Source organism: Bufo gargarizans, chromosome 6, assembly GCF_014858855.1.
Source record: "Bufo gargarizans isolate SCDJY-AF-19 chromosome 6, ASM1485885v1, whole genome shotgun sequence".
Classification (NCBI taxonomy): Eukaryota; Metazoa; Chordata; class Amphibia; order Anura; family Bufonidae; genus Bufo; species Bufo gargarizans.
Window position 1 is genome coordinate 59,974,631 of NC_058085.1, and position 14,502 is coordinate 59,989,132.

General features: G+C 43.5%; 1 protein-coding gene across 1 annotated transcript; it reads left to right on the forward strand.

Annotated features, from left to right (window-relative positions):
* The first annotated feature begins 1,079 nt into the window (after positions 1–1,079).
* On the forward strand, positions 1,080–9,479 carry CBX4 (chromobox 4). The gene is made up of 5 exons (XM_044296793.1): positions 1,080–1,350; positions 1,434–1,477; positions 4,354–4,419; positions 5,422–5,488; positions 7,673–9,479. The coding sequence occupies exons 1-5, from the start codon at positions 1,282–1,284 to the stop codon at positions 8,933–8,935; spliced, it is 1,509 nt and encodes a 502-aa protein (XP_044152728.1). The 5' UTR covers positions 1,080–1,281; the 3' UTR covers positions 8,936–9,479.
* The last annotated feature ends 5,023 nt before the right edge of the window (positions 9,480–14,502 follow it).

A 14,502-nucleotide genomic window follows, 5' to 3' on the forward strand; every position in this document is an offset into this window, starting at 1 on the left:
TAAATAGATAGATACAGGCATATAGATAATAGATAGATACTAAAAATAATAATACAGCAGCAATGTAAATATATAGAAATATTTGTGAAATTCCTCCAAGACTGTAGGCTAGATATATTAATTAGATAGATATGGAGATAGATAGATAAACAGATAGAACTAATAAATAGATAGATAGATAGATAGATAGATAGTAGAGAGAGACAGATCGATAGATATAAGGAGTGACTGATAAATACATAGATCCATCTGCAGATATGAGATCGATAGATATTAGATAGATGATAGACAGATATAGTCATAAAAGAGGCATGAAAGATACAGGAGTATGGGAGAAATAGATGGATATATATATATGATATGGAGAGATCGATAGATATAAGGATAAATAGAAGGACAGATAGAAGACGGCGCTTTGTTATCTGCGGGCGGATCGCATTGCATCAGAAGCGCATATCTACTGCACACAGGGCATGTCTGTGAATATTACTGTACATATACGGCTATATGTGTGTACACTGATATATACTATATGTATACGGATATAAACGGAAGGTACACGGTAATCTACCGTACATATACGGATATATACTGTATGTATACGGATATAAATGTAGATACGCGGATATTTACTGTACATATACGGACATATACTGTATGTACACTGATATATGTATATACGCGGATATTTACTGTACATATACGGATATATATTGTATGCACACTGAAGTACACCCATATATACTGTTTCTCGGTGATTGCACATTGTGGTTTTTATTTATTTGGATTTTGGACCCTTGCTCAGTGAGACCTCAGAAGCCCGGACCCCCTGTTATCTCATCCCGCAGCTCCTGCCTACAGCCCACCCTGACAGGCCGGTCGGGGGCCGTTCACACCTGCCGCAGAGGTGCCGTGTACCGCTCGCAGTGTCTTCTCATGGCGGATAGCTCGGCGCTTCCCCTCCCCCATCTTCTCGCTCCTAGCTGAGGTGGGCGTGGCATGCCATCCGCAGCGACCAATGGCGGCGCGCCCGGTGACAGCTGGAAGCCCCGCCCACGTGATGTCAGTAGCGCCGCTCTCCAGCAGCGCCCGGTCAGACGGAGCGGTGACAGGAGCCGCGCTGGTGTCTGTGCTGTCACTCTGCGCCCAGGACTGCATCATGAGACGGCAGAGTGGAGGAAGGGGCACGGCTAGGACCGGGCTGTAAGAGGCAGGGAGCGGCCGAGCGATTTCTACCCCTCCGTATTACGTGCGGACCCCGGCCTCTGGGAGACCGCGGAGATGGAGCTGCCTGCCGCCGGCGAGCATGTGTTTGCGGTAGAAAGCATCGAGAAGAGGCGAATCCGCAAGGTAAGAAGCGGCTGCCCCTCCTAATCCCGCAAATACCGCACGACGCCCGCCTCTAGGTCACACCGTGCGTTCTGTCGTTGCAGGGCCGAGTGGAATATCTGGTGAAATGGCGAGGCTGGTCTTCCAAGTAAGTGCTCAACTACACAAGGGTGGAAACCGGAGCCCCCGGGTACAGGCTGCCCCCCTGTCTCGCGCCTTCCTAATATGATAATGCGCAGCTGGCAAGGAAGGAGTTAGGTGCAGACTGGCACTATCGCAGCCCTGGCTGGGGGAGGGGAATGCGCTTTTTGCCAAGGATGGAATTTCTCTCGCTGCCTCCTCCCTGCGTCACTGGAGCCTCTTCTCCCATTTACTTCTCCTCCTATAGGGGCCAGATGTGGTGCTGGGGCCCCTAGTGCAGCAGGGGGCACTGGCATCACTGGGGGCACATGCCAGCTGGATGAGCTTCACTAGGGTATATATATATATATATATATAGGCAGTATGTTACAGTATATAGACACGTACATTACAGTACATGCCAGCTGACGGAGCTTTACTATAAGATATATAGATATAGATATAGGCAGTATGTTACAGTATATAGACACATGCAGTAAGGTTACAGTATATACACATGCCAGCTGGATGAGCTTCACTAGGGTATATATATATATATATATATATATATATATGCAGTATGTTACAGTTTATAGACACATGCAGTACAGTACATTACAGTACATGCCAGCTGACGGAGCTTTACTATAAGATATATATATATATATAGGCAGTATGTTACAGTATATAGACACGTACAGTACATTACAGTACATGCCAGCTGACGGAGCTTTACTATAAGATATATAGATATAGGCAGTATGTTACAGTATATAGACACATGCAGTAAGGTTACAGTATATACACATGCCAGCTGGATGAGCTTCACTAGGGTATATATATATATATATATATATATATATATGCAGTATGTTACAGTTTATAGACACATGCAGTACAGTACATTGCAGTACATGCCAGCTGACGGAGCTTTACTATGATATATATATATATATATATATATATAGGCAGTATGTTACAGTATATAGACACATGCAGTAAGGTTACAGTATATACACATGCCAGCTGGATGAGCTTCACTATAAGATATACAGGCAGTAAGTTACAGTATAGTGTTACAGTATATACACATACAGTACATTACAGTATATACACATGCAGTACGGTATGTTACAGTATATACACATACAGTACAGTATATTACAGTATATACACATGCAGTACGGTACATTACAGTATATACACATGCAGTATGGTATAGTGTTACAGTATATACACATGCAGTACGGTACATTACAGTATATACACATGCAGTACGGTATAGTGTTACGGTATATACACATGCAGTACGGTACATTACAGTATATACACATGCAGTACGGTATGTTACAGTATATACACATACAGTACATTACAGTATATACACATGCAGTACGGTATGTTACAGTATATATACACATGCAGTACAGTATATTACAGTATATACACATGCAGTACGGTACATTACAGTATATACACATGCAGTACGGTATAGTGTTACGGTATATACATATGCAGTACGGTACATTACAGTATATACACATGCAGTACGGTACATTACAGTATATACACATGCAGTACGGTATGTTACAGTATATACACATACAGTACATTACAGTATATACACATGCAGTACGGTATGTTACAGTATATACACATGCAGTACAGTATATTACAGTATATACACATGCAGTACGGTACATTACAGTATATACACATGCAGTACGGTATAGTGTTACGGTATATACATATGCAGTACGGTACATTACAGTATATACACATGCAGTACGGTACATTACAGTATATACACATGCAGTACGGTATAGTGTTACGGTATATACACATGCAGTACGGTATAGTGTTGCAGTATATATACATGCAGTACGGTATATTACAGTATATATACATGCAGTACGGTATGTTACAGTATATACACATGCAGTACGGTACATTACAGTATATACACATGCAGTACGGTATGTTACGGTATATACACATGCAGTACGGTACATTACGGTATATACACATGCAGTACGGTACATTACAGTATATATCCTTTGCTACGGCCCGTTATATAGTGCCAGTATATTGCACCAGTGCATGCAGCAGAGGTCCACAACCAGTGTCTCCAGGTCACAGATGGCTCACGTTCCCCTCTGTGTGGCCCTATATAGTAACCCTGAGTCCTGAATCAGTCTGTCTGTCTGTCTAGACATATCCTATTCCCTAAACACAGATGGTTTGGGTGCCGCAATATTATTGTGTTCAATTTTACACTGAAAACACGAAATGTCCTGATTTTATATTGTTTCGGCCTCTTTCACTTGTCTGCTACCATGATGACATCCGTGACAAGAGGCTCAGTTGTCCATCCGTGGAGGATCCGTGTTTGGGCTGAGCGTCCATTTGTCCACACATCAGTGGTAAAATCTCGGAGACATGCTCTACTTTGCTCCCTGATGTGACCAGCCAAGCCCACTGAAGTCTTTTCCATGGACATCTAACAGAACGAGGCCTTAGACCTTTGCATTTGTTCCAACATTCAGCCAACCATGAATTTGGCTTAGTCAAAGCCATTTCAAGACCTCTGCTTGCAGTCGCTGGATGACAGCATACATTGTACTGAGCTAGTGACATGGTTGCATTCAGTGTACATAGTTGTTTGTAAATAAATCAGCAGCACGGAATCGTTTGCTACAATGTATCAGTCTGGAGACTAGGGATGAGATTATAGACTGGATTTCGATGAGAATGTTCCTATTCACTGGCAGCAAGCAGACATCTTGATAATGGCAGGATGTGCAAAGGAAGCTGCATATACATAAAGTGTTGTATACCGAAAAAAAAACCCAACTAAGTATAAAAAAGACACGTTTAGATAATCAGGTTTATTATGCTTTCCAGGTATAACACATGGGAGCCAGAGGAGAATATTTTAGACCCCCGACTCTTGGTTGCCTTTCAGAACAGGTGAGCGATGTACAAAATATTGGTATTCTGTATCCTACTCTATAATAAGTATTCCATGATGACATATTCATTTGAAGGGTTTTGTCCTGGTTTAGGAAAACAGGGCTGATATCGTCCAGAAACAGCGCCACAGCCGTCCATTGGTGGTTTCTGGTATTGCAGCTTGGCCCATTGAAGTGAATGAGGCTGAGCTGCGATATCTCATACAAGCCATGGACAGGTGTGGCGTTGTTTCTGAAACAACCCTTTTAGGCAGACTATACATATGAGATGTATGTCTCCGAAATCCGCCAATCTTGGTGGAACTGGTTGGCCATCTAATATTTATGCAGAACCAAGGGAATATTTGTTGGGTGATTGGTGAGGCTTTTTGGGTACAGCCCGACGGTGCCGCTGTGGGCACATGCCAATGGATGTGGGATTTTGCAGTAAAATCATGCAGTCTTTGGCTGCGGTGGGTGGACGTGCTTTGGCGATTTAAAATAAAGCAATGGTTGTCCTTTTTAAAAGCAGCTACTGTCACTTAGTCCCAGCAGTTCAGACGTTGCGTATTATCACAGCCTCACATGGCAGGCGGCTTCCCCCCTCCCTGTTTGTCAGCACAGGAGCAGTGACGTGTATGAAGGCACCGGCTGTCTGTCCATAAGCTGAGCCAGCCCTCTTCTGCAGGCATCCTCAAACTGCGGCCCTCCAGCTGTTGTAAAACTACAACTCCCACAATGCCCTGCTGTAGGCTGTTCAGGCATGCTGGGAGTTGTAGTTTTGCAACAGCTGGAGGGCCGCAGTTTGAGGATGCCTGCGTCTTCTGCATCATGGCTACAATCCTCTCCGCATGTCTAATGCACAGACATAAGAATATTATTTTTAGGGATTGCATCAGTCTTGATATGATATTGCATCATCTCTCATATGACGACATCAGGCCTTGTACCTAGAAAGAACTTCTTTATTTTGAATGCAATTCTTATCACTTATTTGCTTCTTTTATTCCTTTTTCTATAGGGAAAGGCAGGAGCAAATTCTGGGGTACAGAAAACGTGGCCCTAAACCAAAGCACCACATTTTATCGGTAAGTTAATATATATATATGTATACTGCAGAACCGGTGGTCATCAGGTGAATCACACGCCTCTTAATAAATTGGCGCATCTGTAAAGGGCCATGCACCAGAATGGCAGAAGGAGGCTGGTGTAGATTATGATAAATGTGGGGGGCTGGCCATGCCACCCCTTACTCATTTTCTGCCTTACTCTGCCTGCTTTTTGGAAAAGTGACAAGCAGAGCTCTAAGCCCCCCAAAGATCAATACATTTTGGCATGGGTGAAACTTTGCAAATTTTTTACATCAGTTTTCTGGTGTGCAGGGGATGATAGGCGACCTTCATACTTTTTATAACAGCAATAGATTACATGTTCAAATAAGCAGATTATGTCATTCTGTAAGAGATATGGCGATTATTTGTTATAATTCTGTTTGTATGGCTTCCTTCGTTGTGATTCAGCATGGAGGAGCTGTCACCTCTCCTGACATGTCTGTTGTAGTCACTAGTGACATCCTCCTTGTAACAATTCTGGGGCATCTTCAAGTGAATGTGTCCGCATCCGTGGTGCACAGTGCACACGGCCGATGCCCATGTATTGTGGGCCCTCTGTATGCAGGCCGCAATACAGCCACGGCCGGGTGCATGAGGCCTAAGGGTGTGTCCCTGCACAGTCTCACACCGGCAGCACTGATTGGATTATGTCAGAATGTGTAAGGAAACACCCCCAACTGGTAATATCCATCTGGACCTTCATTGCAAACTGCTTGCAATTCATTAATAAACTTGTACAAGGAATGGCACTACGTAAAGTGATAAGAACAGATGCTCCAGAATTGTTATTACATGAGGAACGCAAGTAGTCACTAAAACAGACAAGTCAGGAGCGATGACAGCTCCTCTGTAAGAGATGCATACAACAATGTTTCTTTTTCAAGCTTTAACTCGCTATACAAAGGCTAATTCACATGATTATTGTACTTTGGGCACACCGGAGGAAGTTCTCCCCTTCCTCGAGTGTGCCCGAGTTCAAGGGTGTGGAGGAATGCTGAGGAGAGATTGCCTTGCTGCTTCTAAGAATGAGACTTCATTATCCAAAGTGCAGTATTGTGTTTACAGCGATACTTTGTTTACTTGTGTTCAGAGAGGATTACAAAAAGAAACATTGTTGCATGTGGCCTTCAACTTTCAGTGCTGAAGATGAATTGTGAGCAGTCATGTGGAGCTGCTGATGGTTAAGCTGTCCATTTTGGTGGGATCGGTCAACCATCTTAGTGCTCATGCACATGAACGTGTGCCCGTATTGCGGCCTGCAAACAGTGGGTCCGCAATATACGGGCACCGGGCGCGTGCACACTGTATCACCCATTCACTTTAATGGGTCCACAGTCCAGGAGATACGGTGCAGTGCGGAACAGAGGCACGGATCGGAAGCACTACGGAATGCTCCCGTGGGTTTTCTGTCCATGTCTCCGCACCACAAAAGAGTAGCGTGGATCGCAGACCCCATTCAAGTCCGCATACGGCGGGCCTGGGGTCGGTGCCTGTGCATTGCGGACCACAATTTACAATCCGCAGAACGGGCCTGGCCAGCACACAAATTGAGCCCTTATATAGAGGCTTCCCAACTCTTTAACAGAAAATGTTGAGAGTTAGGGCTTGTTCACACGACCGTGCCGTGTTTTGCGTTCCGCACACGGATGCCGCCCGTGTGCCTTCTGCAATTTGCGGAACGAAACAGGAGGCCAATTATAGAATTGCCTATTCTTCTCAGCAAAACGAACAAGAATAGGACCTGCCTCATCATTTTTGCGGGGCCACGGAACGGAGCAACGGATGCGGACAACACACGGAGTGCTGTCCGCATCTTTTGCGGCCCCATTAAAGTGAATGGGTCCGCACCCGAGCCGCAAAAAATGTGTCTCGGATGCGGAGCAAAACCACAGTCGTGTGAACAAGCCCTTAGTAGGATCGGGCAGTTGCATTTTAGCTTTTGTTCTCGGAGAAATAAACTTTTATTCCCTCTCTCCATTAAGGACACAAAGCATGCATGGAAGGGGTTGGAGGAGATAGATGTATGGGTATCCCAAGCGAACTAATAAGCCACCCTGCTGCCCTTTAGAAATAATTTTGCTTATGTGATAGCTGCTCAGTTTAGGGATGCCATAACATGAATTCCCAATAGTGATTCTTTTTTTATTTTTTTTATTGCAGATACCCTCTTTTGCTCGAAGGTCTAATGTTCTGAGTGGCCTTCAGGACACTTCCATGGACCAACGGCCCAAACTGGACATGACACCAGTTAAAAAGACTCAACCTCATCAATATCAACTGAACAGCAAAAAGCATCATCAGTATCAGCCCAACGATCATGATCATGCTGAAAAGCATCATTCCAGTGCCCAAAGGAAATATTACTACCAACTGAACAGTAAGAGACACCATCACTATCAGCCAGATCCGAAAATGTATGATCAACAGCCCTCAGGGAAAGATCTACAGGCTTGTGCGGATCAAAACAGTAGAAACAAGGAAACATCTTGGCATCATGGCCACCATGTGGATTTTGGAGTCCGTGCAAAGAACAGTTCGGGAACTGCCTTAAACGGGGTTGAAAAGAACTGTACATCCGTTGGCACCTCCACCGTTCCGGCTAAAGAAGTGCCGTTAAATGGAATTGGGGGTAAAATGAAGATTGTGAAGAATAAAAATAAAAACGGAAGGATTGTCATAGTGATGAGCAAATACATGGATAACGGATTGCAGTCGGTGAAAATTAAATCATCCGAGGACGACTGTGGCGCTGTTGCTTTTGGAAACAGAGTGGAAACCCTAGAATCTTGCAATGGAGAAAGGACTTGTAAAGTCTTAGAGGAGAAACAGGAGCACTGGAAGAAGAGAGTGGAGTCTAAAATAAGGATAGGTGCGGCAAATGATTATGGGAACAAAGGTGCAGTTCCTCTTGCCGGCCTCCAGAGAACCTATTCAAATGTTGACCCGGTCAGTGATAAACCATTACAGCTCACCACCAAAAAAGATCACATCATTGGGTCAAATGGGGACAAATTGACTGTAGATGGTCCCTCAAAAGATAAAGTCTACATGAATCCGCGAAAGCGCTGCTTGTCCGAGATATCTGAGCCCAACAAATCTTGCAAACAAGTCCTCTCTTCTCGAAGCGTCAGTGCTTCCGACAGACTGGAGAACCAGACTGGGCAAGAGCCAGACATCATTCTCCTTGACTCTGACTTGGATGAACCCATAGACTTGCGTTGTGTAAAGTCCAGGTGTGACAGTGACCAGGACGTAAGCAAGAATGGGGAGCAAGTGGCAACCCAAGACTTACAACCCACTGAAACAGACTCTGCCAAGGAGGAACCACAAACTATATTCAGACCGTTTTTTGGAAATATTGTGATTACAGATGTAACTGCCAACTGTCTTACCGTCACTTTCAAAGAATACATAACGACATGACTGGACGCAGCAAATTCCTTAGGCGAATCCACAGTCACCATGTTGTCAGGGGGATATACATCATACTGGATTTTAGTTCTTGTTTCCAAATGTGACAGCTGTCAGATTCCATATGGTAAAGCACTTAAAGGCATAGAGGCAGAGACGTTATATAGATACCCTGAAAGTTTCTATATTTATTCCTCCATATTTATATCCGTAGAGCTAACTCGGCTTCTCAATGTTTAAACATATTTTTTTGTGGAAAACACATTTTTATGTACCTATCTTGTTGTCAGGATTGTATGCTTTTACGCTAATGTACGATAATGTGTATATTTTTGGTGTACTATCGGGATACAGGAACAATCCGGAGTGTTTGATAGGAAAATGCTGCTATTTAGACTAGGCCTAGTGCTTCCAGCAACTGATATGGATGTAAATGTACAGTGGAGAAGTGTTACGTAAGTGGTATAAGCCCTGGGCTTATCTAGCCTTCAGCCACATGCTAAGTACTATCTGACGCTGTGTAATAATGAACATTAAACTCTGATATAAAGAATTAGAGACGTCTCAAATGTCTGAATGTTCTATGGAAAAATGTGTTGTTTTTTTTTTTTTTTTTTTTGCAAAGCATCGTGCCATAAAACATGTAAAAGCTATGGATCCATATGGAATGAGAAAATTATTTTTACATGTTAAAGTGTTTTATACTGATAACTCATCCTCATGATAGGTCATGAGCATCTGATTAGTAGGGATCTGACTCCTGACACCCCCCGCAACTTGTGCTAGGCAAGTGACATCACGCTCATCGGACACATGGCCTAGGTGCATTTGTCCTCTTCAAGTGAATGAGCCTAAGCTGCAATACTAAGCACAACCACCATCCAATGGACAGCCCTGAGCACCAAGGCCTTTGAGGACTGGGAGTTGGACTTCCACAGATCAGATACTGATGATGGGTTATCGGGATATAACACATTGAGAAAATCCCTTTAATGATTACTTTGAGTTAAAAGAAAAGTTGCCCTAAGTTTCCAGCTGCAATCTTTATTCCATCATTTATTTTCAGTCCCCTGATATTTAGTTTGTGACTTGATCCTAGTGTCAGGCTTCTCATTTGGATGTGTAATATATACTGGATGTGAGGTCTGTGTGTCCAGGATGCTGCTGTCTTCACTAGCCCTCGAGTATGAACATAACTTCTTTCCTGGATTGATTTCTCCCTGTACAGCCCAGGAAGCATGTTCTCTCACTTGTACTGACACTTGTCACTGATGGTCAGGACCGTGTGATTTACCACTCCCTCCTCCTGCAGAGTTTGCCCTGGGTGCTTTACTTTTTTACTTTCACTCTAAACAGCCTACGTGATTTACCCTCCTGCTTTGTGTATCCATCTCTCTCTACCTTAATAACTTGCTTTCCCTCTCTCCATACTCCCTGCTGCTATCTCTAACCCAGAGAGAAGGGAGGGGGGAAAGTAGGAAGAGAAGACACAGACAAACGCAATGCTCTGATGGATCTATTACAGTTTCAACAGAGCAGCCAGCTAGGTGAAGGAGTTGCATGGCAAAATGGTAGGAAACTTTTAATCAACATTGTTTGTAAGTTGCTTAATTTTGCATTCATGAAGCAAATAAACAATAAAATAATTAAGTACAAAGGTGTCCACAGCTATTAAGCATGTTTCGAAAAGTGAATGAAACAAACCTAGGACTGAATATGCCAGAACATTTGCTTAGTCACCCCAGTTTTTACCTTCTGGAACCTCATTGTGCATCGCATTTCTGTTCAATATGGGATGCCATAACTTGATCAATACTTCACTTTAGAAATGCTGAACACTGATATTTTTGGGCTAAAGGTTATACAGATCCTGTATTTAGCTATGTGCATGATGCCTGATCCCAATCCCACTCATTACCAGCAACACCCACTTATCTGGTGTTCTAAAATATTATAAATGGTATTTTTGTAAATGTACACCATTGTTTCCCAAAGGAATATCTTAATTAATGGACCAGACAGAGTATTAAGGCCTCGCGCATGTTCCCGCAACTTCACCTTTTCCTGCAACGCCTGTGTGAAACCAGCCTAAGAGCACAATGTCAATTGGTACAACATTGCACTATATGCAATCTCATGGCAAACACCTGGCGCTGTAACCTCACCTTTCTACCCATTAAGCAATGCTAAAGAAAACACCTGAAAAATTCGCAAAAAAAAGCTGTGTGTGTGACTATAGCCTTAAAGGGGTCATCCAGGTTTTTTAAGCTGTACCTAAGAGGAGATCTATGCTAACCTGCATCCCGCTGCTCAGCTCCGTTCAATGGTTTCCCGCTGACTGTGGGTCCATGGTGACACCACAAAAGCATGCCCTATTTTTGGGCCCGATCATGCACCTTATAGTCTATGGGTCCATGAAAACCACTGACACAATGTTTTCAGAAACCATTGGTAGGAGATTCTCTGAAAAATAATTTTCAGCCTAGTAGTGTATGAGGAATACGGATGACACATGGAGGGCAAAAACAGACACACGGACCAAACACGGATATCACGGACATCCTCATGGATGAAACATTGACCATCTTGTCACAGATGTCATCAGGGACATAGACGTGGGAAAGAAGCCTTAGGCCTCTTGCACACGGTCTGCAAAAAATACGGATGACGTCCGTATGCATTCCGTTTCTTGTGGAACGGAACAGCTGGCCCCTGATAGAACAGTACTATACTTGTCCGTTATGCGTAAAATAAAAGGACATGTTCTATCTTTGAACGGAACGGAAATACGGAAACGGAAAGCATACGGAGAACCTTCAGTTTTTTTTGCGGATCCATTGAAATTAATGGTTTCGTATATGGTCCATATACGGAATGCAAAAAAACTGAACGTAAACAGGAAAAGAAACTTTGTGTGCAAGAGGCCTTTGGCCTAGTTTACACTTCAGTCATTTGGTCGGTGATTTTCCACAGTGACTTTGAGCGAAATTAAGGTGCAAATCTTTCCTTTACACCTTATCTCTGTGTAGGCTTCACTTCTGATATTGGCTCCAAATCACTGATGGAAATCGCTGCCCATTCACTGAAGTGTGAACTAAGCCTTAGGGCTCATGCACACGACAGTTGTTGTTTTTAGGTCTGTTTTCCACTGATCCGTTGTTCCGCATCTGAGTTGTTTTTTTTTTCTGATTTAGGTCCTATTCTGTTCCGTTATTGCACAAAATATATCCGTATGGTTTCCGTATTTGATACAATTTTTGCGGATCGAAATGGAAACAGTAAATTATTAATCACCAAACACATGAGCAAAATGGGCTGGGCATAGCATTTCTACGGATGAAATGTTCCGTATTTTCCCATTGACTTGAATGGGGCCTCGGACTGTGATTTGCGGACAATAATAGTGCATGCACTACTTTTTTGCGGAACAGAAATACGGAAACAGAATGCACATGGAATACCTTTTCGTTGTTTTTGCGCACCCATTGAAGTGAATGGTTCTGCCTACGGTCCGCCCAAAAAAAATACGGAACAGAAGTGGGAAAGAAAATATGTTCATGCGCATGAACCCTTAGGGTAGATTCACACGCAGGCCAAAGTCAGAAGTGGATCCAGCAGGAAGGAGAAGTATAATTCCACCTTTATATTTCCCATTCCATTTGGATCCACTTCTGGTTATGGCTAAAAAAAAAAAAAATGCATGAAAAACTGCTGCCTGAGAAACAATGCATTTGAGGATTATAGAGGTGCATAGATGCACCAGAGGCACGTAGACTGCAATACAGGTGAACGCCGCAGAACCCGAATTGTGGTCCATGTAGCGCCACATGCTCCTGTACATGTAAGGGCCGCTTCACACGAGCGGATGCCGTGCGTGGCATCCGCTCCGTGAAAGAGTGCCAAGACCCGCTGCAGACTGCAGAGGCACGGAGCGGTAACATGACTGTTAATGCTCCGTGCCTCTCTGTGATCTCTTTACTACGAAATCACAGTGACAACTGTGATTTCGTAGTAAAGAGATCACAGAGAGGCACGGAGCATTAACAGTCATGTTAATACTCCGTGCCTCTGCAGTCTGCAGCGGGTCTTGGCACTCTTTCACGGAGCGGATGCCACGCACGGCATCCGCTCGTGTGAAGCGGCCCTTATAACTATCGGAACGATAGGAAGCAAAAATTGGTGTGTATGACAAAGCTCGTTAGGTCGTCACAGATGCTCATTACATACCTTGGTCGACTACTTTTGACTAAATTCCCTTATAACCCCCTGAAACTCCCCTCAGTTTGGGAGTTAGTCAACAGATTTGCACTACAATTGTCATATATTGTTGCAGATATCTGCTCCCATCCTGCGTGTTATGCTGTCATTTGTAAAATGTTGGATCGCACATTTAGTTATTTATCCACTTTTGTGGACAGGTGTTAATGAAAAACTGTTAAAAATGGCAGATTGTCACACATCTGTCTACATAAACCCTGAACTCAGTGTGACGTACCCTAATTTGCATGTTCTGGATCGTATTCCCTTTGCTTTCGGTAAATGCACAATATCTCTCTGGATGCTTGCTGCTCTTTCCTGTTCTTCCCGGTGTCAGAGCTCAGAGGTCTCCCCCCCTGCTGTGAACATTTACATAGAGCCTGCAGGGAGGGAGAGGGGCATTGCAGAGCGCTGGAAGGCCAGGAAGATGCTACTTCCATGTAATAAAGAGTGAATCGTGCTTCGGATCCAAGATCCAAGGTTGATTCGTTCAGAGTGTTCTGTCTTCATACACGTCTGTGAAGGTTCTCATTTATTCAGGTCATGGTATATATCTGTAAAGAATAAATCAAGGCAACTGGACGTACTGTAGATTTCTTGAAACGAGTGAAACGTTTTCAAGAAAACTACAGTACGTCCAGTTGCCTTGATTTATTCTTTACAGATATGTCTTCATACACGTTCACACAGTGTGCAGTCTGACATTCAGCATAAACCATTCCTGTCTTCCAAATAAGAGGACTGTTCTTTGTAGTCTAACTTGTTTATTGGTCAGTAGGTCGTACATATGTGATTGATTGATTGATTATATGCGATTGATTGGTAAAACTACAAGAATGCAAATAACATGTATAAGTATTAAGCATCGCATGTACTATAACATTAACACTGAAGCACATGGTAAAATGGCTGCCTGTATATAAGATTGCATGGCTAGCTAACAGTAATATCTCCCTGAGCAGGGCTTCTGACTCACAGGTAATGTCGACTTGTAAGACTGAGCTATATGAACTACACAGGCTATACCACAAACGTGCAACATCAAGGTGGAGAAACTGTTGAATCGATGAGATTTGAGTTGGTGGTCCAAAGTCACTGTACGTAGAACAGATACTTCAGGTCGGATTTCTTCACCGGCATCTGGGTCTACCAATTCAAACGTGCAGGATCTGATGCTGCAAGACGTTGAACGGTACAGGAATGCAGGACCCGCAAACCATGTTGTGTCCTCAAGGTGGCTTGGTGCGACGGATCTGGTCGCATGGTCCGCAGGATTATGCTGTGTACGCACATAGTGCCACTGTTTAGGACAAGTGGATCTC